At 36.3% G+C, this 26,934-nt stretch overlaps 1 protein-coding gene across 2 annotated transcripts in view; it reads right to left on the minus strand.

Annotated features, from left to right (window-relative positions):
* Window positions 1-26,934, minus strand: part of LOC131036540 (single-stranded DNA-binding protein WHY1, chloroplastic) — a 91,772-nt gene that overhangs the window by 26,629 nt on the left and 38,209 nt on the right. Inside the window, exons 5-7 of one of the 2 annotated variants that reach the window (XM_057968433.2) lie at window positions 26,512-26,606; window positions 26,203-26,276; window positions 25,439-25,681 (exon numbers count right to left, since the gene is read on the minus strand). In XM_057968433.2, coding sequence (XP_057824416.1) covers window positions 25,650-25,681; window positions 26,203-26,276; window positions 26,512-26,606 — 201 coding nt within the window. In that variant the 3' untranslated portion in view covers window positions 25,439-25,649. Of the gene's footprint in view, window positions 1-25,438; window positions 25,682-26,202; window positions 26,277-26,511; window positions 26,607-26,934 lie in introns of those variants that run through there. The other variant, XM_057968432.2, reaches the window with a different exon arrangement.

Below are 26,934 nucleotides of genomic sequence, written 5' to 3' on the forward strand. Positions count from 1 at the left end.
CTGCCAACTGTGAAGGATCATAAAGTTTTGGGTTGTGTTTTTTAATCTCCTCCACTAACAAGGTAATAGCTGGTCAAAGGGAAGGTACAGAAAATTATTGTGTTTTTTTGGCTCACTCTACTATCTCATTTGCCAGCTGTCATGAACCTTAGAAAAGTTAAATAGAACTCTTATGTCTATAGCCAGCTGTGAAGAGTCGGCAAGATTTTTATTTGTGTTTTTGGGTCCTCTCCATTATCTCTTTCCAGTGCCACATCATCATTTTGCAAATTAAAAATCATTATCATTTGAAATAAGGGACTGCAGATCAGCTTATGGGGTCTTTCTTTCATGAATATCTTTGTTGCTGGTCAGAATATTTAAATGTAATATTACTATTTCTGACACATCTTTTAAAGTGAATTTCCTATTGGACTATCCTTAGCACTGTAAATTTCATACAACTTATATGAATGCTCTTACTTATTTCAGTAGCCTGAAATAATATTTCACTGGATTCATCATGGAAAATCAGTCTTATTGCGGATTGTCATATATATTGGATTGAATGCATGTTCACTTAATTTGATTAATACCAAAACTTGCAATAAGATAGATGAGACATTGAAAACAACTACTAAGAATACTATTCAGGACATGATTGCAATCTATTTGACAAAACCCCTGCATAGCTAAGTGAGTTAAATAAGAGGAAAAAAATTTGGTACAAACAGGGGGGTATTACAGAGAATTTGAGTGTTATTCCATATTCAAAGGCCCAGTTTGAAAATTTTAAAGATGTAAATGCAAGACCATTGTCACAAACTAAAGCACGAGGACATCCAAACCTAGTTATGATGGTTTCTTCTAAAAGCTTAATTACAACATCAGTATTGCATAACTTCAAGGCTTGGGCTTCCGACCACTGAGTACGATAATTGGTAGCAGTTAGAATGTACCTATTTTGTGCCGAAGAAGGGGGGTTGATTATACCAATAAAGTCCAAACCCCATTTGGCAAATGGCCTAGCCCCGATCACCGACTGGAGTGGCATCGCAGGGTTTCTCTCGCGAAAAACTGCTGCCTGCCATGTGTGACATGTCTTCATGTGTTCATAAGTATCTCGAAACAATGTAGGCCAATAGCATCCTGCCCTTAGGATCTGATGAGCCGTAGCTATACTTGCACCATGACCTGTCCCAAACTTGTTATGGAAATGTTCCATAATTTGCTTTGCTTCATTTTTGCCCACACATCTTAAATAAATTCCTTCATGATTTCTTCGATATAAGACCGAGCCTTGGAGCATATAATGTTGACTCTTCAATCTGAGAGCTCTCTTTTGTGTAGGAGTCATATGAGTGGGACACCTTTGGTTGAGTAAATAACTCACAATCTCCTTGTACGATTCATCTGGAGTAACATCTTCTAGTTCGTAGACCTATTGAACCAATCCGGGCCCATCCACTACTAGGGTTTGTGCAAGGGTATGTCCTCGAACAAGCTTCATTGGCTAGATTTCAACATCATATTCTTGGATAATGGCGACCCACTTTCCTCTTCTCTCTCCTAATTCGTTTTGCATGAGGGTTTTGACTATTGCATTAGGTACTATTGCATACACCTTTGTTCTCAAGATGTAATGTCTGAACATTTTGATCGCCTTGACTAGAGTGTACGCCTGCTTTTCAATATTCGGATATCTCAATTCAGCATCTTTAAGTGGCGTGCTCATGAATGCTATGGGATTCTCATCTTTCTCTTCGCTTCTTTGAGTGAGGATGGCCGCACATGTATGTTCTGAAGCAAAGGAATATAGATAAAAGGGCTTCATATAATCTGGCCTGATCAACACAAGAGCTTCGGCAATTGCTAGCTTCATCTCCTCAAATGCTTGTTTTGCTTGCATTGTCCATTCCATCTTAGCATCTTTCTTCAACATTTCATTTAGTGGTCTCACAATTTCTGCAAACCCAGTGATAAACTTTCTTACAAAGTTTATTTTACCAAAGAATGATTTTAGTTATTTCTTGCTAGCAGGCAGGTTGATCATTGATATCGCCTTTACTCTATTAGGATCTATAGAGACGCCTTTTTTTTGAAATGACATGCCCTAGCAATTTCCCCTCAGTAACCCCAAACATGCACTTCTTTGGGTTTAGAGATATTCCCATACCTTCTGCACCTTTGGAAGACCTTTCTTAAATCTTCTACGTGATCTTCTCTCTTCCTAGAGAATACTGTGATGTCATCCATGTAAATGATGATACATTTTCCTATCAAGTCTCTGAAAGTGATATCCATTGCTCTTTGAAAAGTAGCTTTGGCGTTAATTAACCCAAAGGGCATTCTCCTGTAGGCGAACGTTCCTCATTTTGTTGTGAAGGTTGTCTTTAATCTATCTTCATGCTCTACCATCACCTAGTTGTAGCCTGAGCATCCGTCCAAGAAGGACATCATTTGTGACCCGTTTACTATTTGCAATAGCTCATCTAATGATGGTAATGGGTAATTGTCTCTCTTTGATGCCTTGTTAAGGTCTTTGAAATCCACACATAATCTGATTTCTCCATTTTTCTTTCACACTAGAACCAAGTTGACGACCCACGTCGAATGCCTTACTGGAAAAATGATCTTGGCTGCAAGTGGCTTCTTAACTTCCTGATATATCAGTGGTTCCAATAGTGGATTTGCTGGTCTAAGCCGTTGTTTGAAAGGTTTACTTCCTGGCTTCAAAGGAATTGTATGGGTATGGGTGATTATTGAAGTGTCATATGTTTTCAGATCTTCGTACCTCCATGTGATGACATCTGGGAAGTCCTTCATGTTCTTCAATATGCCCTATTTTCCTTGTGGTGTGCAAGCCTTTCTTATAAATATGTTCTTGATTTCTTCATCACTGCCCAAACTATTCCGCATGCATTTCCTTCCACATTACGACTCTTGATAGCTCGCAGTTTATCTGGATCGAAAATTCTTTCCAATTCTACCATTCCTTTCGGGATAGTATTAATCTTTAGATTTAGAATAGCTTCACGATCAAACTCTGCTCCTTCCATATCTTCTTCATCAATGATCTGCCTTAGAAAGACATCCAAATTGGTCAAGAAGTCCAATATGTGTTTGTCATCTTCAAATACTCGGAAGTTTGTGATATTGTCTGGGACTGAAGGCACTGAAGTTACTACTACTACCGTGAACTTCTTTAATCCCTCCATGGCAAGAGGTGCTAGGGAACTAGTAGCTTGAGCAAGCGAGTTTGCCATTTGATTGATGTCTGTAAGCTGACTTGATATTGAAAGCATCAAAGATTTCGATGAGATCCTATACCCTATTGCGGTATCTTGTCAATCTTTTGTTGTGACAAACATATTGTTTTCTTATCTGTCTTATAACTATCTCTAAATCTCCAAATGCATTTAGAACCTTTGCTCCTTTTTGAATAGCTAATAATAGCCCATGAACAAGTAATTCATATTCAGCAACATTATTTGTGCATGGAAATTGTAGTCTATAAGCAGCTAAGTAAGCTTCTCCTAAAGGGTTGATTAGTTCAAAACCCGCTCCTGATCCTTGCTTTGATTTGGACCAGTCAAATCTTAGAGTCCATACATGGTTTTCATCAAGATTTTGTTCTTATTGTGAGATTTAATCACATGACTTTGTTTTTCCTTCATTTTCTTCTTGCAATTTCAGCAAAGCATCTTCTAGTGAATTGCTAGCTCCTAGGACTTTAATCTCTTCTAACGTCAAGGCTTTGGGGATCCTTTTGTGCACTTGTTCCAAAGCAATAATAGCCCATGAACAAGTGATTCATATTCAGCGACATTGTTTGTGCATGGAAATTGTAGTCTATGAGCGGCTAAGTAAGCTTCTCCTAAAGGGTTGATTAGTTCAAAACCCGCTCCTGATCCTTGCTTTGATTTGGACCAGTCAAATCTTAGAGTCCATACTTGGTTTTCATCAAGATTTGTTCTTCTTGTGAGGTTTGATCACATGACTTTGTTTTTCCTTCATTTTCTTCTTGTAATTTCAGCAAAGCGTCTTCTAGTGAATTGCCAGCTACTAACACTTTAATCTCTTCTAATGTCAAGGCTTTCGAGATCCTTTTGTGCACTTGTTCCAAAGCAATTTTACACATAGCACATGAGAACTCAAAATGGAAGGCGTTGTATATCCTACACCAATTTGGCAACATTAGGTCTTGAATACATGCCAAGTTACCAAGTTCAATGCCTTATTTGATACTCTTGTAAACAAACTTTCTGAAATTTCAAAGATTCCATCATCATCTTGGCCTGAATCATGATCACTCTCAACAACGGCTTCTATGAAATTTGGGACCTATTGTAAATTATCTCCTTCATCAAGACTTTGCAACACTAGGACCTCTTCAACCTTGGGTCTATATGTTCCAAGGTCTGTCTCAAGAAATTGAATTTCATTATCCTCTCCATATTTTGTTATCATCAGTCTTAGCCTTGGAGTGCTATCAATTTTGATCTGATTGGGGACTCCTCTCCATGGTAGCCATATGTGAGAAAAGTCAGTCGAGAAATATCCATTCAATCTTCGTGACCAATCTCTACTTAGAAGCACGTAGTACCTGTCAAATATGTCCACAACTAATATATCTATGAAGTGTTGGACTCTTGGATCGGCTGCTAGCTGCATGTGAATATTGTTGAGCTCCCCTACCATTGGAACTTCAGTCTTATCTAATTGAGTCACTTTCTTCATGGTGGGTGTAGGAGTTAAACCCAATTTTTTGTAGACGGCTAAGGGCATCACATTGCTTGAAGCTCCTGAATCATACAAACAATTGTCCAAGAGTTTCCCAAAAATTCTGATTGAAAGCAAGAATGGAGTTGGCTCATCTTTTCCTTGAACTTCTTCTTCCTTGAAATTGCCGCTTATTTTTGGATTGTCAATTTTAGCAATGTTTTCATTTATTGTGGCTTTGTTTTTCTTGGTTGTATCCTTCTTAGGAGTAACTTCTTCTTTTAGAATGGCTTGACTTGTAGCAAAATTTTCTCCTATAGCTGGTGTGTCTTTGGGTTCCTTTGAATCGCCTCTTTTGAGCAACGTCTTTCCTTCCAACATATCTCCTTTCTTTGGCAGAGCAGAGGAACCTTGGACCATGCATTTTGTATTTGGTGGCAACTGATCATCAACTGATTCCTCTTGAACCATATTTATGTTGGCTTGAGAAGTATTAGTCGTCCCTCTTGAAATATTGGAGGTATTCTAATTGTTTGCTCTTGTCATGGTAGTATCATTCAAACTATTTATGAGAGTCTCCCTGATTTCAGGTACTTTCATCAATTCAAACAATGACAGGCTTATCTTAACCTTTTTAAATTCTTCAAGCGCGTACAAGCTCAGCTTCTTCAATTCATCCTTTGGAGGGCGAGGTGCATTCCTTTGTCTATATTCTGGCACATCTTGTGGATAACTTGGTATGTTGTTGGCATTTGGGTTTGCCAGAGTAGAGAAATTGTTTGGAGGAATTGATCTAGTCAATGGCTCTTGATTTCTATAATTCCTCTGATACACTCTTGGTCCTTGATTTCCCGATGATTGTTGCAAGGTTTGTACCTCTTTTGTGCCTTCAACTAAAACACTATTGTTGAGAGGTGGAAAAACATATTTTGAGTCTTCAACAGGTCCATTCGCAGAAGTTGGTGGGAATTGAGAGCCTAGCGGCACCATTGGTCCATTGGCTGATTCTGGAGGAAATCTTCCATTATGTATTTGATCATCCTCATATAATGGGGGAAAATTGAAGTCTTCTATGATCAAATCTTGGTCATATCTTGTTGTGGGAACCATCTCATAACATGTTGTAAGAGGATTCTTTGATGTTTCAGTGTTACACATCTCCTGTTAAAATATATCAACGACTATCTTAAACTTAGGGCATTGAAGTTCAGAATGTTAATTTGTGCTATGTAGCCTACACCATCTTAACAATGCTACTTCTGCTAAGAACACCCTTTCAATAGGACGGTCTTCTTGGTTTGGTGGATTCAGTGGGTTATCCAATGGTGATGGCACATTTCCATTGTTTGGAGCAGTATTCCATGTTCTTTGAAAACCTTGATTATTATTCCTGAATCCTTGATTGTTGCTTCCCTGGAAATTATGATTATTTCCTTGCATATTTTGATTATTTCTTTGCATGCTTTGTATTTGATTATTCTAATTCCTCAAATATGTCACTGCAGTCGACAGCTTCTTGACTTGTTTGATTAACTCCATCTCTTCTTTCTCCTCCTATGTCCTAGTGGATGTTGTTGCATTTTGCAGGTACACTGGATGTGACGGCTGAGCTTGAGAAAGTGCAACTCCTGGATGAAGTACCAGTTGGTTGCATTTTGCAAGTACACTGGATGTGACAGTTGAGCTTGAGAAAGTGCAACTCCTGGATGAAGTACCAGCTGGTTGGACGGTTGCACATTGGGATACACCACTTGGGGGAATGATTCATGACTGGTGTGTGATGAATCAAGGCTTGACTTATAGCCTGAATCTGATTAGATGTCATTGGAGGCCCCATGTGAAGTAGTAGTCTAGTAATATTCTGCCCTAGTTCCTTGATCACTTCAATGGCTTTTGTGTATGATGCATTCAAACCGTTTGGAGCAGGGTGAGCCCTTACAAACATGGCGATCAAATGATCTAAGGCATAATAGTATATTTCTCTCACGTCAGCAACAAGGTAAGGAGTGTGTAACATTGTGTAGGCTTTGTGAAATCTGTTGTTGAATGAGGTAATAGGTTCATGCTCGTCTTTTGACTTCCACAAATTGTTTATACAACTCAACAGGAGTGGTTGGGATACCAAACTTTCCAATAAACGCATCTTTCATTGCATCCCATGTTCTTATTGAGCCTGTGAGTAAATGGATAAACCAAAAACATGTTTCTCCTAGAGAGTATGGGAAGAGTCTGCAAGCTACATCTCCATATTCGATTCACCTATTGCATAGGGTGTGTTCAAACATCTTGATATGGACTTTCGTTGTTCAATTAGGATCATTCACATTGAATTTGGTACAAAAACTTTCAGGATTCTTAGGCATGTCATGATAAGTTGCGAACTCAAGTGGAGATGGGTTGTTGACCAGCCACGTAGCACCAATAAGAACATGAGGAGGGGGAGGCGGTATCTGGCGAGCCATTATACTCCCACTGGATTGAGAACTTGTTTGAATGGTCGAATTAGAACTTGGTTGGGATGCTGATTGAGAACTTGATGGGATTGAACTCGCTTGACTGAGTGATTGTGTGACTGCTTAGATACTTGCTCATATAGCGGCTTGAACTTGATCCTGAAGTGATGGAGTTTAAAACGAGCTAGTTATATCGTCTTTTCTCAATACAAGTTCTCTTGAGGTATCTCCTTTCTTTGCACGTTTTGGCTTGGATATGAACTGCAATTCAGTTAGCTCTTTTGATCCTAGTGTAGACCTCAATACTCTTTGATGCTTCTCACGTGAGAAAGAACAAATGCGATCCAACGTGTTGGGTTGGTCGTTTGAACCTATTGAGGAGGTTGTGGATTCCTTTGATCAAAAAGTCCTCATGCAGCAGCCCTTTGAATTCGTTCAACTTTTATTTCTTCTTGTTCTAACACCGCTTGGACTCTTGTATATTCAGATTCACTTCTCCTGACATTCCAAGCAAGGTTGTTTAGTCCAGAAATGATGTCTTCTTGGACACTGTCAAACTCCAAATTTGGTTGCACTACAACGACTAAATCTCTATCCAGCAACACCATTGTGGTTCATGATAATTCTCCTTGAATAGTAACAATCTCCTTAAGAAAGTTTATCTTCAAGAGCCCTCCTAGCGCCAATTCTGTTGAGTGCGAAGAGGAGGGTGCGAGTCTAAAAAAAAAAATTGAGGTAGCTTCTCCACTTGATGACTCTCCACTTGTTACGCCTCAACTTGGACAAAAAGTCTTTGATATATGAATCAATGTTCAGCACTCCTAGCGCCAATTTTGTTGATGTGTTTTTTAAGCACAATCAAACACAAAATTGTAGCATCCTACAATTGCACCCTTTGCAATTTCGACCGCATTTGGGTCTTCACCTTAGTGTTTGCACCCCTCGGCCCGATTGAAGACCTCATTATGCTCTTGCGCATCACAAATGGCATCTAATTCAAATTGCACCTTACATAGCACCTTGTGCCTGCCCCAAAATAGGGCAGGACCATTGCGCCACGCCATGGTCCTCCCTAGATTGGGCCCCACTTGACCCCTTGGTCCTATTTCAAATTTGAGTGGGATTTCCCCCTTTGTGTCGGCTCATGTCGGAAAATTAGCCAATTTGACTGACGAGCAAGTATATAAAGAGGATTTCCCATCTCATTTTGATAGGCATTCATAACAAGGAGATTTCGACATCAAGCATTCAAGCATTCAATAGCAATTGAGCAGCAATCAATCTTCTTTCAGCTTATGAGCAGCAATAAAGTCAAGTTTCAAGCATTTAAGGAGACATTATTCATCCTATTTTGTTGAAGACTTCATAAACCCTACTTCCATGTGGAGGCAAGCAAAACTTCACAAGGAGGTATCATAATTCAATTTTCAGTCATAATTCAGCATCTCCCTCAAAAGGAGATCCTTTCCTTTCAGCCATTTTAGTTACATTTCTTTCAATTTCACAGTTAATTCAAAACCCAGGGTTTGACCTAAGGAAAACCCATATTCCCAACACCTTTCCCTTTCTTTTTGTGTGCAAAAAACAGGTACAGAGTTGTACTCTTCAAATTAAGCTTCATTCACAGTGATGAATCATCTCCCTTTGGCGTACAAAATGTTCGGAGGACCTTTGTAATGTGCCACACTCCTAGCAATTTTTTGAGCAATTTCACGAAGCAAATCCAATTCAGCTTACATTACTCAGGTCCAGGTGCGTGTGAAAATCCTACGTCCATAGCTTACTGTTTTTGAGCTTTTACCTTCATTTTTCAGCATTTTGCCTCATTTTAGCATTTCAACTCACAAAAGATACCAAATGTATTCTATCCTCTCTTAATCAAAATCTTCTTGGATGCTCAATGATGTGATCAACCAAGATGACTCCAAGGTTTCTATAATCAGGTCATGACATGTGGATAAGCTCAATGGTTGATGTAATTGCTAGCAATCCAAGGGGATTACATTGAATACTTGAATGCTTGAATGTTTGGATGTTGTTGGAACTTAAATTCTAACTACCTACTTGGAAAATAAAATGGCCAAAGGATAGGGTTTAAGAAGTCTACACTAATCCTAAGAATGTAGGAACCATGGACATTCTTTGGTCAAACTCTACTAAGCCTTGCTTTGACATGCAAAGCAACAACTCCACAAAGCTTAGTGCGATCTTCTAAGGAAAAAATGACGTTCAAGTAACTATCAACAACAAGGATACCATCAAGGTGATGCATATCAAAGTACGAATAGCAATTGCAGTTAATCTCATTTAAGGATTCCAATTGACCACACATGGCGAATTTGCAATCAGCAAACTGCTAGTGGTATGGATAAATGAATTTCACCATTAATCATTTACAACTCCTATCATTCATGAAATCAACATGAAAGCAAATGAATTGAGAAGTAGAGACCATGCAACTTGTTGAAATTACACATTTAATTCACCATAACTTCAATGAAATCATATGCTCTATACAACAAGATCTTGGCAACAATCTTTGCCTTCTCCTAATCTAACTTCTATTCTATCTTCTATTCTATTCTTCTTATTCTTCAACTATTAACTATTAGCCTGTTATTCACTATTAACCTTTACAAATGAGGAGATTTGAGCCTTTTATAGATAACTCTTTACAATGAATGGCTCAGATTGATTCATAATCAATGACTGAGATTACAAGATGAAAACCCTAATTAGGGTTTGTTACAACAAACTCCTTCTAACGAATGAGAAAATTTCATTTAGGTTTGATATTGAATGTGAACCAATGAAATATGAGGGCAGGTAGCTCAAAGTTTGCGCCTCCATATGATGAGTCAGGTGCATTGCATCTAGACATGTTGATGTGGAACATTCTGATTGATAGAGTGATGACTAGGATGCCACCTCAACTTGCACTTGTAGACTTGATTCATCATCATGAATCAGTATTGAATAATATCTCATGATACTCAACATTATTCACTTTTATCAATGTGATGATGATTAATCTTCCCTTATTCATGATCTTAAATTTGTCATTCCTTGGTGACATTCTTGACTTCATTTTGGGGAATCCTTGATTTCTCATCACTTCCTTGTAGTGAGAATCTTGCCTTGATATTTTCTTGTTGCTGAATCTAAGTTCTTTATGTTGATGTTGTTCATTCTTCATGCAACATTGTCCTAATCTCCAATTCACCTCCTTGAAGTGTTTTTAGCTGAATCTTTCATCGGACTTTTCTTTCATGTTCATCATGATACAAATTCGTCCTTCTTTGGTGTAACTCTCGAATGTTGCAATCACCTTGAATGCCTTGAATGTGATGAAGTCTTCACGATGCTGACATGCTTCCCCATGTATCAGACCTGAAAAGAAAACATTTATGAATTAAATATCACATAAGTGGTATTAATAATGTAAGACTTCCCACTCTTGCTACATCCTTAATCATGCTTCTAATCAAAGGAGATGACTGATAATACTCAGGAACTTCGCTGTGCTGAAGGTAGGCGAATTAATTCGCTCCACCTATGATCAAATTCGCTGCACTAATGATCAAGTTCGCTACTCTTATTATCAAATTCGCTGCCCTTAAGATTGAATTTGCTGCTCTTATGATTAGATTCGCTGCTCTGCTCTTTTAAGAGAAGGAATTCGCTTTGTTGGAGTGATCAAATGATAAATTCAACTTGGCATTTATAGGCTCTCAAGGGAATAGGTGTGTCTTTTCGGTTCTTACACCGACTTGATTGCTTTAAATAAAATTAATACCATTTCCTAAGGGGGCTAACTTGGTTGCATTTTAACATTTTTCATTTTAAATTTGAACTCTTTGGTGCCAATAATACTTATTTATACCGCTGCTTAGTGTCATCATTGATCGGAATTCAAACATTTTGATGAGCAAAGGAAGGCAGGTCAAGGTTTTGCATGGGCAAAGGAAGTGATGCCGGTCTTTTGAATGAGCAAAGGAAGTGGGATCGCTCCTCCAAGAGGGCAATGGAAGTGGGATAAACTCGCCATCTCCAGTTTCTTCCTCCATTTTCCTAAGCTTATCAATTCTCCTTCAAAGAATGCCTTGCATATACATCAATTCATGAAGAGCAAAGACATTTCGGACCTCTTAGAATGTAATGTCCCCATTTTGGAGAAGAATTAATTAATTAATTTAATTAATTGAGTTGTCCAAATTATTGATATTTTTTAATGCATAGCCTGATTAATTATTTTAATTAATAATAATAAGTAAAATATTAATAAAGTTGTCAAATAAATTAAAAATTAAAAGATGACTTTATATTTAATTAATTTAATAAAGTGACTTAATTTAAAATAATATCATAAAGTCACTTCTAGAAGCTTCCAGATGTTGGGGTGAAAAAGTATTTAAGGAGATCAAGTTGAGCTTCAAGGCAGCCAGGAGTTGATTATTGAATTGATTGGGTTTTGTGGAACGAGGAGGTTTCTACAGAATAGTGTCTTTGGGAACGAAAACTCCCATAGATAGCATAAGTGAGGGAGTGGAAGACCTTTTGAGGGGTTGCATTGAGGAGGTGACACTTCAGTCATCTCGACTATGCTTCATTGGTGGCCAAAGGCCAACTTGTTGGGTTCGAACTTGAGGAGGATTTCTAGACCTTTGGAGGTCATAGGTCCTCATTTTTAAGGAGTTGTTTATACCTATTTCATTCCTGAAGCTAATCTCGGTAATTTTCAGACTTACAGCAGTTTGGAGGAGGGCCACGATTTGACTCCTTTGACCTACTCTTACGTCTGCATATTGGGAGAAGAAAGACGACTTTGGTAGAAGCATTTGGAGGGGATTTGGTGGTGATTGCAGATGTCATTTCAGATCTGGACCAAAATCAAACCGGTCTCTTGTTCCCACGATTTTGCTCCTATTTCATTCTTGAAGCATCATAACAAACATCGGAGGACAGTATTGGCATCAAATCACATCAATAAAGACAGCGCCACACTTGAGGGTTGAAGGCGATCATCTTGGAAGAAGAAACTGAAAGTTAGCAGCTGTCCACATATATTATCAGACCTTCATGGCAGCAGCAGGGACGATTTGCAGGGAGGGTCTATTTTGGCATTGGAGGCTCCAAGGGTGATGATATTGTTGGCTTCTTCAAATATCAAGGAAGGCGATATATTCTCAAGTTCTTTGACAGCATTCTATGTCCTCTTTTCAGCTAGAGGTAATAATATTGTGAGTCATGAGTCTTCAGAATTTTCTGTGTCAAGTGGGTGAGTTTTGTATCATTAGTATTGTTCTTGAGAGGCCCTATTGATCATCATCTTGAATAAGAAGGAAGAACAAGATTTGCATTGTAATTACATGAGTTGTCTGAAGTTACAGGCCAACTGTTTAATGTAATTACAGTCAGCTATAAGTATTTGATTTGCATCCAAAATTGGTGTTATTACATTATGAACTAGTTGCATATTTATCTTGAATGTTTATATAACTCTTTGAAGTTGTTTGCAAGTCACAACTCAGTTATCCTCAGTGGTAAATGCTCCAAAAACTCAGTCTGAAAACTCTGAGACAGCAGGACAGCATAACACACAAGACACATAAGCTGCATAACACGCAGTTGAACAGTCACTTTAGCAAATATTCCTTGCATTCTTGGTCCTACAACTGCAGGGGATAATTCAGTGGTATCAGAGCGGTTTCCTGCCATCCTGTTGGGGAAGTCTCTTACAATCAGAACAGAGGGAAAGATGGCCTTCGACAAATCCACTATTGATTTGATGCAGAACTTGTATGAATTATTGTGTGATCCGGAAACACAACAGGGAATTCGAAGAATGTTTGGGAAATCAAAAAGTAATATAGTTACTTCACCCATGATAGGCAGAAATTTATATGAAGACTTTGTTAGACATGTTGATTCAAGGACAGCCATGGGGAATGAGTTGACTACATCATCTATGCGAGAAATTTCACTTGAGACTTCTACGTTAGAGGCTAGCATAGAGCATGCTAATGATATGGGTAGCAATGGTATGGACTCCGTTGGTGATCATATTGCTTCTTCACCTTCACATGATGAAAAATGAGACTATGGCAGCCAAGGACAGTCGGAAAATCAGTCCCTTGTAGCAGCTACTCCTAGAGGAGGAGATGAGACAAATCAAGACTTGATAGTAGCAAGTATTGAAGGTGAAAATTCCAATAGGGATGCACTTGTGAAGCTTGAAGAATCTAACAGGTATACTGATGACAGCAGACACATTTCTTCACTTCATCATGAGAATGATGATACCTTGGAATCATCTCTAGATGGCACGCAAGAATTGGGTGTTAAAGATGAGCTTGGAGGGATGAATTAAAATCATGAGCATACGGATTGTTCACATCAGACTTGGGTGGATGTGAAAGATGAAGTAATCACTAATGTTACTCATGATGAAGGTAACATTTTGCTATGGCAAGATATCATCACTGATTTGTTTTTGGACAGTAACTGTTTACCTACTCATTCTCATGAGATTGCAGCGTTTACTCATGGAATGACAAATGAAGAGAAGTCTACAAATGTTGGCATTCATAGTGCAAGTGTTGAGAATGAAGTTTCCAATAAGGAGGGGCTTGTAAGAGTTGAAGGCCTGACACAAATGCTTGACAGTGGTGTTGATTGTTATAACAGCAGTGATACATCTCTTCATCCTCAGGGTGATGCAGCCTTTAATCATGGAGAAGACAATGTTATGGAGTCACCTAATGTTGGCATTCAGGTTTAAGAAGATGAACATGAGTTATTGGTTGATGATGTATTTAATAAAAGGTCTGATTTTGTGCATCATCACATAGAAGTTGTTAGGAGGACTCAAGGTATGTGTGACGAGTGGTTAAGGGAAGCTAGGCAAGCATAGTTGCTAGCTGCCCAAACAAGGCAACACTTACAAAGGGTCAAGGAGCACTACAATCATATAGATCAAACATACAGAAAAGAGAAGCATATCTTCGATCATTCTTTCCTACAATGAAAGATGACATAGAGATGGAGCATGAGCAAGGTAAGTATGATTACAAATCAACTCTAAAAGAGTCACATATTGCTTCATTGGGCTTTCATGATGATCAAGAAGTTGAAGAATATGCCATCACGGATGAGCATAGTAACCTTATGAGATCAGCCACACAAGAATTACCTTGGGGTGTTAAGGAAGACACCTCCATTACCAATTTGATGTGGGCACCTATTTCTTATGATATGGCACCTATCTACTTGTTGATTGGTGACTCAATCTTCCTTGATTCTACATGGGTTAGCAGCTGTCTTATTTTGATTTCCAATGCACTTTCAGATTTGGCATGGTCTACATCAGTTGTTCAGTGGCACGAGAGTGTGGGGACATACCTACTTGATGGGTAGTGAGTATGAGGTGGATGGTTTATTTGATGGCTCACTTTGTGCAGAGATTGGGAACAAGTATGGGCAGTTACTTGACTTGCTTCCTCATGAGGCTTATACTCCTGTAGCACGTGTTGAGGTGATTGAATTGACTCAACAAATTCAGTTGGTGTTACAGGAGCTTTTTGGTGATAGCAAGCACATTACACATATCTTTCCTTGGGATCCAGGTGGAGTGGAGTTTTCCTTGCAGCTAAGATTCCTTGGGGACAAGCAATTTCAGGAGGGGCGGATTGTAATGTCCCAATTTTGGAGAAGAATAAAGAATTAATTAATTAATTTAATTAATTATGTTGTCCAAATTATTGATATTTTTTTATGGATCGCTTGATTAATTATTTTAATTAATAATATTAAGTTACTTATTTATAAAGTTGTCAATTAAATTAAAACTTAAAAGATGACTTTATATTTAATTAATTTAATAAAGTGACTTAATTTAAAATAATATCATAAAGTCACTTCTAGAAGCTTATGGATGCTGGGGTGAAAAAGTATTTAAGGAGATCAAGTTGAGCTTCAAGGCAGCCAGGAGTTGATTATTGAATTGATTGGGTTTTGTGGAACCAGGAGGTTTCTGCAGAATAGTGTCTTTGGGAACCAAAACTCCCATAGATATAGCATAATTGAGGAAGTGGAAGACCTTCCGAGGGGTTGCATTGAGAGGTGATACTTCAGTCATCTCAATTGTGCTTCATTGGTGACCAAAGGCCAACTTGTTGGGTTCGAACTTGAGGAGGATTTGGAGACCTTTTGGAGGTCATAGGTCCTCATTTTTAAGGAGCTATTTATACCTATTTTGTTCCTGAAGCTAATCTCAGTAATTTTCAGACTTACAGCAGTTTGGAGGGCCACAATTTGACTTCTTTGACCTACTCTTACATCTGCATATTGGGAGAAGAAAGACAACTTTGGTAGAAGCATTTGGAGGGGATTTGGTGGTGATTGCAGTTGTCATTTCAGATCTGGACCAAAATAAAACCAGTCTCTTGTTTCCACGATTTTGCTCCTGTTTCATCCTTGAAGCATCATAACAAACATCGGAGGACAATATTGGCATCAGATCACATCAATAAAGACAGCGCCACACTTGAGGGTTGAAGGCGCTCATCTTGAAAGAAGAAACTGAAAGTTAGCGGCTGATCCACATATATTATCAGACCTTCATGGCAGCAGCAGGGGCGATTTGCAAGGAGGGTCTATTTTGGCATTGGAGACTCCAAGGGTGATGATATTGTTAACTTCTTCAAATATCAAGGAAGGCGACATGACCTTAATCAAAATTTCGCTCCATGACCTTTGGAAGGTACACGACCTTAGGGTAATTTTCTCTCTTGAACCTTAGGAAGATACGCAATCTTGAAATAAGTTCGCTCTAGGACCTTTGGAAGGACAAGGTCAAGTTCGCTCTACGACCTTAGCAAGAACAAGGTCAAGGTAAAAAAAATTCGCTCCATGTCCTTAGCAAGTACAAGACTCTTTGATAAGGATTTCGCTCTAGGTCCTTTCCAAGGACAGGACTCAAAAATGAAATTCGCTCTGTTTTCTTTCCAAGGACATGACTAGGATAAAAAAATTCGCTCCATGTCCTTTCTAAGGTATGTAACCTTGTATTGCAATTCGCTCCAAGACCTTTGGGAGATACATCAATTGGAAATAATTTGCTCTCTGACCTTGGCAAGGACAAGACCTAAAATAAAATTCACTCTCTGTCATTTGGAAGGACAAGGTCAAGGTGAAAAGGTTCGCTCTATGTCCTTTGGAAGGACAGGACTCAAAATGAAATTCGCTCAATGTCCTTTGGAAGGACACGACTCAAAATGAAATTCGCTCAATGTCCTTTGGAAGGACAAGACTTGATAGATACTCTTGAACCTCTCCAAGGACAAGACTTGATAAAAAAATTCGCTCTATGTCCTTTGGAAGGTACAAGACTTACTAGGAAAGTTTGATCTCAAATCTCAACAAGGTACATGCTTGAACAAATTCGCCCTAAAACCTCTCCAAGACTTCCAAATTCACTCTCGATCTTCACTTGGATAAATTCGCCCTTGACCTTTAGCAAGGTACTCAACATAGCAAAATTTTGCCCTGGACCCTTAGCAAGGACATGAAAATTTCGCTTTGGATCCAAAGGACATAACTCAAAATTCGCTCCAGGACCTTGGTAGGGACATGATTTGAAAATCGCTCTTTCACTTGGTTGATTTTGTCCTTGAGCTTTCCAATCTGTCCATATGAAAGAATTTTGCTCTAGGACCTCAACAAGGTACAAGGTCAAGGGGCTTAGGCAAATCCGCTCCAATGAGGGAGAAAGATACACCGTCTTGACGAAAATTTTGCTCTCAAATTGGGACAAGGTACGCAACTTCATGACTGACTCTTCACTTAGCTATTTCAACTGACTTTAATTGGTTCAATCTAGAGTCCTCCGTCTATGAATCATTCTTGCAACACTCGATGACCTACTCCACTCCATCTACTAGAAGAGAGGAAAGAGAGACTATTCCTAGAGGAGGCAAAACCTAAAAAAAAAGGGGGTCCCCATCTTGATGGGGCGATGTGTGATGTGGTCACAATAGACCCAACCGCCTGGGTCACACCCGAGGAGAACCCAAGTGTAGACCAAACTCGGACCCGAACCAGGGTTCGATTCCAACTTTCCAGAGTAGAATTTGATATCTAAGTAATAATATTATACTAATATAATACAATAATATATTATAATTAAACTATTGTATTATAATTAAATTATTATTATAATATAATAATATAAAATTAATAATAATAAATTATAATAATATACCTTTTTTTCTTAAATCCAATTTCTTTCATTATTTTTTCCAAAAAATTTCAAAAAATCTTATACTTTTGGTTTGTCGATTTTTCCCCAAACAATTTTTGCTTCAGCTCTGAATGGTGCCTATGGTTTGGTAATTTCTAACATCAAAACATACCATTATTGATGCTTTGCTAGGGTTTTGATTATGAAAATTGTCATTTTCAAGTGTGCTACGATTTTCAAAGCATTTAGAGTCACAATTTTCAGTACAAAGTTGTGGTTAGACCGTTAGAGTTTGATGTAGTATAAACAAAATCAATAAAGGGTGTCCGGGTTCAAAGTGTCAGCAAGTTGTCACAATTTCAAAGTATTTGCCATGATCACAACAAAGGCGAAGCTTGATCAGAGTTATTCAAAGTCACCTATCCAGTTTTTTTATTTTTAGCCTGCACTAAAATTAATTCATAATGTTTTTAGCTGTAACAGTTTTGAAGGATATGAGCATATTCTAAAATGTATATTTTTAGTGGTCTCCAACTTTATTGTGATATCCCCATCTAAACAATCAAAACGTGAAAATGCCCGCTCTAAGATAGAATTTAATAATAAATAATAATACAATAAATATATATATATATATGAATAAAATGAACTAAATAAAATCTTAATAATAATAAATAAACAATATTTAATATATACCTTATGAGCATAACAATAAAGACTTATCATACCTGAAGGTAATTCATATTAGACTACATTCTATCGATTAAGCCAGTAGCCAACACATAGTTAGTGGCAGACCATGTCAGATCTGTCTGCCTTTGCAACCATTAATTGTGAAAGGGAAGACTATCATCTTAAACAGAAGTCAGACATAATAACATTAGCAGTGATTAAACTGAGACTGTATTATTGGTGACTAATCAATGTTCAGTCTTAATCGTCAATAATCAAGGTATTAATAAACAAATCAGGATGACAACAATTAACCAAATGGTTGATCCATCACTAAACAGGGAATGGTATTAAGAGGCAGTACCAACAATGATTAATAATATCAATTACAGTAATAATTTAGACAACGATACAAACCAGCATATAAAACATTGCCTGATTGAAGTCAGACGAAGATCATGTCAATTATGAAAGAGTCACAATTAATAAATCCTTGCGGAGAGGAGATGCTATGTTATTAGTTAGACACTTATGAAGAGACACGATTTAGGGCGGAGGATGCAACGCTTCACTATCGCACCCTCATCGCATATTAAAGAAACTTCATATCATTCCCAAGGAAGGGATTCATACTATTACTGTTTGTAGCTTCAGTCGAATGATCATTTAGAATACATATAATATATGTTGATTAATAATAATATATTACTATGTTATATTATTATATTATTATTAATCATATAAAATTTAATATTCAATATTAATCTATTATATTATTCTAAATTAATAATTGATTGATGAAGCATTATAATATTGATTAAATTATTATAATTAAAGGAGAGACATGTCCGTTCAAGGACATGCCTCTCCAAAGGAATATATATAGTATAATGTTATTCAATTTGAGAACACATAGAATTCCAAGAATGCAAGTATCAGATTGAATCAGATATATACATTAAAATACATCCAATAAAACCTAGGAAAATCAACATGGTATCAGAGCTCAAGCCTGTGAAGTTTAATTTGGAGGTTGGAGAGGATTGGAGAATTCAGTTTTTTCTAGAATTTTCAATCTAAAATATGCCATTGTACGGCCCTTGGTTTGGCTCAAAATGAGGACTATAATATATGGATGGAAAGATCTGTGTTTCTAGTTTTCAAATATGTTTATCTCATCAAATTTGATTCAGTTTTGTGCAAGATATGACGACTTTGGTGCAAGTCACTTGAAACCTTACCAAGGGTTAGCAGTTTTGGGAAAAATGTCATAACTTTTGTTGTAACCGTTGGATCTGGCTACAACTTGGAGGAAATGTTTGTAATTAGATTTTCTAACATCTCACCGAAGAGATTGGATAAATTTGGTAAATTGCAAAAGTTATTAACGACTGTGTCTGGCAGATCATAATGAAAGTGTTGATCAAAATTATGAAAAATGTTCTACATCATTCAAAGGGAATTATGATGAGAGATGATTCATGCGTGATATTTCTTATATGGGCTCACCTTATGAAAGAAAATGTTTTAGAACTTAAGATAAGTATTCCATGTTTTATTAAGGCACATGAATTATTGAGTTTGTAATTTATGCTATAATATTGGCTAGTAAAATCTTGTATGCTTCTATCATTGGTATTTTTGTTCGAGATAATTTATGAGCTATTTGTAATCTCTCTCTGACATACCTGCAGGACGAAAGCACAATAAAATTGAATTAAAGGGAGAAATAAATTGATGCTTATAAACGAATTGATGATTGAGACCAGATGCAGAGGGAGTTTAACATTTCAAAAGAGAACAAGAGGTTGATACAAGAACTTGAGCTTCAGAAAGAGCAGATGGTTCAGTCAAATTGTGACAATTTCGATCATAGTGATTGAGAGGGATTTTCACTATTGAAGGTGAAACACTTATGAGGTAAAACTTGATCCAATTGATTGTTATACTAATGAAATCATTTAATGTCTTATGGGCCTTGTGTAAATCATAAGGAAGTGACGACTTCCAAATGATTTTCACTTGTATTTTTGAGGTTATTGGAAGATAACGATCTTACAATAACTTGAGCTTGTGGATAGAATCGCCAACAGAGGCAATCCACATGAGAGCTCGTGGATAGAATTGCCGACTGAGGCAATCCACGTAAGAGTTTGTGGATAGAATCCTCGACTGAGGCAATCCACGTGAGAGCTCATGGATAGAATCACCAACTGAGGCAATCCACTTAAGAGCTTGTGGATAGAATCGCCGACTGAGGCAATCCACGTGAGAGCTCATGGATAGAATCGCCGACTGAGGCAATCCACGTGAGAGCTCATGGATAGAATCGCCAACTGAGGCAATCCACGTAAGACCTTATGGATAGAATCGCCGACTGAGCCAATCCACGTGAGAGCTCATGGATAGAATCGCTGACTGAGGCAATCCACGTGAGAGCTCATGGATACAATCGCCGACTGAGGCAATCCACGTCAGAGCTCATGGATAGAATCGCCGACTGAGGCAATCGACACAAGAGTTTGTGAATAGAATCGTCGATGGAGGCAAATTCACACCTTGAGACTATGGTTCCCTGTGATGAGCATCATATGGTTGATGCAAATACTCCCAATATCATGAGAAGATATTTTTGAGTTATGGTGAATATCATGTGCCTTGATATTCTTGTTTATACCATACTTCCTGATATCATAGTGAGATAATATTTTCTCTATTCCATAATTAATCTAGACTTAATGCATTTGCATTGATTTTATCTTCCCTAGCTAAGAGGGAGTGTTAATTATGTTTTGTGTAGCTATGGTGAGGGCCATAAGTGTTGACATGAGAAATCACTACACATTCTGTCTGATCATCCTCCCTAGCTAAGAGGGAGTGTTAATGTTTGTAGCTTCAGTCGAATGATCATTTAGAATACATATAATATATGTTGATTAATAATAATATATTATTATGTTATATTATTATATTATTATTAATCATATAAAATTTAATATTCAATATTAATCTATTATATTATTCTAAATTAATAATTGATTGATGAAGCAATATAATATTGATTAAATTATTATAATTAAAGGAGAGACATGTCCATTCATTATTAATCATATAAAATTTAATATTCAATATTAATCTATTATATTATTCTAAATTAATAATTGATTGATGAAGCAATATAATATTGATTAAATTATTATAATTAAAGGAGAGACATGTCCATTCAAGGACATGCCTCTCCAAAGGAATATATATAGTATAATGTTATTCAATTTGAGAACACATAGAATTCCAAGAATGCAAGTATCAGATTGAATCATATATATACATTAAAATACATCCAATAAAACCTGGGAAAATCAACACATACTACCACAGAACATACTTAATAAGGAGCTATATCGATAGTGCAGTAGATCAATGGGGTAAGCATTGATCAAAATCATTCACAACTACGTATTTGCTCAGGGAATTGTATTACAGCCATGGAGGGTGGTACTGATCGACCATTGGCATCATAAGAACATACGTACATAGAGACATCAGCCAGAGGCTTTGCACAGAGATGAAAACATGGGTGCAGCGACTAGCATGGACAGTCTTTAATAAAGAATGGCTATTAGCAAGGGAATAGCCATAAGGAATATAATATGGATTCCTAGCGTTAGTGGCAGCAATTATTTCATTAACCTGTGCACTTGTGGTTAGTGGCTATTAATATAGGTGTGAAGTATTAATGATTGACTGTGAATAATTGGCAGAAGAGTGAAGCAGGATCGGTATCGAAGTTGCTTTCTAGTAAATATTATATCATAACATCAAATCGAAACCATCTAGGGATATTGGAGACAACAACAGTATGACAGATGCAGATTGACATTATCAGAGATAACGTCGTTAATCATTATTGCAATCATAGGCCTTCATAACATGGGCTGTCATTATATACTTTGCATAAAGACATATAAGGAACGTTAGACATTGGAAAGGGGTTATTATGGTCATTACAATAAAGCAAGATAAGTTCTATATTTCATACTATTGTTAAGATTATGAGTTAAAAGATATAATAAAATATATACAGTTTGATGAAATTATATTTATTAATATATTACTATCCTCACTTTGAGTTAGAATGGTTGTTTCAGGACTAAATCAAATCAGGACATTACATTTATCCCAATGTGCTGTTTTTGGTAAATTATTTTTGGGAGTCTATATTTGAATCTCTTTTCATACAAGGGAAGGGACCTCTATATGTTAGCTCATAGTAATTTGAAAATTCCTATTGGTAATTTAACTAGAGATTGCCTAAATTTATATTTAGTTTTGATTGCCTAATTTTATATTTAGTTTTAGTGGATAGAATTTTGTAATAAAGCGATTGCGTGCAAGCTATTAATTCCTGAAGTATGAGTGCACTTAATTCTAATATTATTTCCATGCAATGTCTAGTAAAGCCTTATAAATGTGTCATTTGCACTTAAATTTCTAATGGTAATTCATATGCCTACTTGTCACTGAAATTGCTATTCAGTAGGTATTGTTAATGCAGAATTCATTATTCACTCAATCAAAATTAGTATTGCTCTTTTGCTTCTAAATATTTAAGTGTTCCAGCTTGTGTCTTATTGGTGCTTTTACGAGTTAAATATCACTTTAAAATTATCAAAAGCTTTGTATTAAAGTAGATATCAAGTCAATCAATGTAGGTTTGAATGCAATTATTCATCCTTTTCTTATGTGTACTGGCACTACTCATTTGTTGTTTTTAGCTAAACATAAGCCTATAGTAATCATAGGATTTACTTTCTGTAAAAAAGGTATAAAAGGTCTTTTGCCTTGAGTTGAAGTGCATATCATCCTTTTTCTTTAGGTGAGTCTCGAAAAACAACTTTAATTTTGTTTAACATATATGAACCACCCTAGAAAACATTAAACAAATCGTAAATAGCAAGTACATATTGTTCAAATTAAGTTGGTTTTATTTTAAAGAAAGCTTCCCCTTCTAATTTGAAATGCAATTCTATCATACATCTATTCTTATTTGTACATGTGAATTAAATAAAATATTTTTAAGAGAATTAAAAAAAATACACAATTGCATTCAACACTTTATGAATAGCAATAAACAGAACCAAATCAAAGCTTCATTCATATATGTGTAATGTCCCATTTTTCTCATAATCACCCATTGAGACATTTAGTCTATTTTAGACTAAATTGGAGTACCAAGGGAATAATAATTAATTATATATTATTAATCCGAAGTTATCATGGGTTATAATATTTAGTTAAAGGCTGGACCTATTTTAATTATAAAGTGACTTTTTAATGAGTGGAGAATTAATAAAATAAGTCACTTTATAAAAAGGGAAAATAAGAAATAAAATAAAATAATAAAGTGAATCTTCTAGAAAACACTTCTAAAAATTTCACTCATGGATCTATAAGGATGAGAAGGCAAGTCATTTTGATTATTCTTGACTAGTTATTTTGAAAGAAACTTTTCCTTGAGAGCTTGAGAGCTTAGCTTGCAAGTTCAATAAACCCTAGGACGGAAACCCTAGAGGTTTTGACTGTTTAGATGAAAAACCCAGACCAGCCCACTTGGTGAATTCATCAGTTGCACTTCATCATTCAATTTGGAGAGATTCGTGGAGTTTCAGAGTTATATCTTTGCAGGTTGAAATATTGTCGGAAAGGTTTTGATCATCATTCTATGTTAGTCTGGTATGTAGAAACCTATTGATAGGTCTGATGTGTAATGGCAGATTTCTGAGTTGTACTTGGGCATGCTTGGCCTATGTATTTGGATGTAAATGTGTGTTCAGAATTTCTGTTTTGTAGCAGCAGACTGAATTTTCCTGAAATCAGATTTGTTCCATATATATGTTTACATTTTTGATGTAATGTGTGTTCAGAATTTCTGATTTGTAGCAGCAGACTGACAATTCCTGAAATCAGATTTGTTCCATATATATGTTTACATTTTTTATGTCATGTATGGTTGGATGAGTTCTTGATTGAAGATATTATCATGAGGGATCATTATCGGTATATGTGTTTGCTGTCCACATTTGTTGTTATCAGAAAAATAAATCAGAATTCTAGGGTTTGGAGCAGAAAACTAAAATGCAGAGAATTAGGGCAGAATTCAAGAAATTATTTTCAAAATTATAGTGCATATCCTATCCGGGTTATTACAGTATGTTATGGCAATGGAAGTTGATAGATACAAACATTTGGAGAGTAATTTATAGGCAAAGAATCTACATCTTGCTTTGTGTGATTGTTCCTAATCCATGCAAAATGACACATCTTTGAAATCATCACTGATTGGTTCAATGCATTTTCCTATTACAATCATTTATTACTTCTTATAGTTTTTTTCTTCTCTATTGCATAAAAATTCCAATATTTCAGCTTATTCATTTAAAATAGTTAAAATCAAAGACTTTAAAAAGGACTCTTTCATAACATGTGTATACATTACCTCCTAACGTAAGGCCCTATCATATGTATATTCTTAATTTACGAAGACTACTAGCATGTACATCAGCATGTAGGCTCTTATGTGGTCGACTCACTTGACACATCATGAATTCTATGGTTAGTTATAGGAGGCTATAAACATCCATTTTTTATATAGTTATAGTTCTATACTCTTTTGAATATATAGTAACACTGATTCCTTGAAGGTTCCTCAAACATTCTGTGTTTGTGTTGTGTATTGGACGTTGTGAATATTTCCTTTATGTTAGTTATGATATATTGCACTTGAAAATTTGCAGGAAGCACATTATTAGCAGGTTCAGGAGTTTGCTGCATGCCACCCTTCTTTTGTAAAACGCAGACATTAATTAAAGCTTTTATGGCTTTTTTAGAAAAAGCAAGAAACATCGTCTGGTTAGGATGAATAACTAGAATGTATGACATAAAGGACAGAGGATTGAATCAATCAAAGAAATGTTAAAGCCAGTGAAGTGCCTGATGGAATGTCTTAGCTAGAATTAGCTAGAGACAAGCAGGAAATTATTTAGACATAAAACTATACCCCAATGCATGTTTGAGATCTTCTGGTAGACCTTTTCCAACTCCCAAATAAATCAACTTTGCAGCTCAACCCGTTGCATACTCAATATTTTAATTTTCAGTTTGATAGCTTATAGATTTGAGATAGAAAGTGTGATATGATTCCTCTCAAAAAAGGTTTAAGCTCATGTATATCTTGCAGCATGTCACAATGGAGTTGTCATTTAAAACGTATTAATTCTCAGGACATCTAAAAATTATTGAGAGAAAAATACCTCAAGCTAAATGATTCTTCAGTTCATTTCAACCCTCGCTGATAAAAAACTATCAATAAAACGCAATTTACGGAACAACAATCTTCACATAATTTACAAGATTAGTTTTATAAAACTGTAAACATTTAGAAATTACTACAGCTGTCGAATTGAGCACTGAGGATGGGATATTTTGATAAGAGTAATATAGTATGCTTTCCAAGAAGCCGCTACAAATCCAGTTTGATGCAAAACTCAGAGCCATTGGTTTAGTCCTTCAATATAGTGGCCCCATCAGTTTATTTTTGATAAACAAGAGAAGAAAACTGCCAATTGCCATACTTTTATAAGCTATCGGTTCATGCATGGGAAAGAAATCAAAATTGCCTCATCTAACTTATTCTAGCAAGTTAAAGGAATGGCAGTTTGAATACTGTACTTGTCTACATCATTGTGGACATTTTCTTTATCATTAACTAAAAGAAATTAGCTTTCAAATTGAATGTCCAAAAGCATTCACTTTATTATTGTACACTTGCTTTACTCTAGATATTAGGAAGAACTGGGTTGTTCTTCAATATTATCTAGTTTACTATTTAATGGTTGGAGGTAAACTTTAGCCAATAAAAGCAGGACACTATTTACCACTTTTAGATAAGGATGATATGTAAAATTATTATTAACTGTTTGGCCATTGAAGAGTGATATTTAAATAGAGTAGAGGACTGGCTAAAATATGGTATCTTTTCAAGTAAATGCAATACCAATCAGTCCCTCTTCCCACAATTCCAAACCAAAAGCATATATCTGGTTCAGATATTAGAGTTGAAAATTTGGAAAAACTTACTTAATCTGAAGAAATATCCTGGGGGACTTGGAAGTGGTGCTATCTGCAAGACTTTGTGTACTTTACCTACATCACTGTGAATCATACAAATACTGACAATTATAACGATGGAGATGATTAACCGTGGTGATATGAGAATTGAACTCAATGAAACTGTTGATGTGAAACTTCTATTCAATATAACAGACTTATAACCTGAAGGAAGTAGATTGGGAGACTGGATTGTGTACAAACCAGTTCATGTGATATAGAATATTTTATTACAAATGTCAAGATAGGATTCAAAATTTTGATTGAAAATTATTATACCTTTTACCGATGAAAGGATCATGGAAGAATTCACATGACTCATTTGGTTTCAGACTTATTAAGCTTCCAAGCTCAGTTGCCGATAAAGCAAATGTCTGCAAGATATCAAGGTCACATATGCAAAGATTGCCTAATGTCAATAATTATGGAAAATTGCTTTATGCTAGGCCTGTAGCATCAAGAATATCTCCAAAACAGAAAAGCATTAGAATCAGAACCAATCAAGAAAATGCCACATCAGAGAGTTCAAATGTTCTTTAACCACTGTGACTTAGACATCCTCAATCTTATAAAATTAGCAATAGCTATGCAGGAGTATGAAGGACAAGTATTTCCCTCTAGAATATACAACCGTGCAAACAAAGAAGTGAGATGAAACCATAGCTATAAATGGATAGATAATCAGACTAAAACAATCATATG

The sequence above is a fragment of the Cryptomeria japonica genome, chromosome 5 (assembly GCF_030272615.1).
Source record: "Cryptomeria japonica chromosome 5, Sugi_1.0, whole genome shotgun sequence".
NCBI classification, from domain to species: Eukaryota; Viridiplantae; Streptophyta; class Pinopsida; order Cupressales; family Cupressaceae; genus Cryptomeria; species Cryptomeria japonica.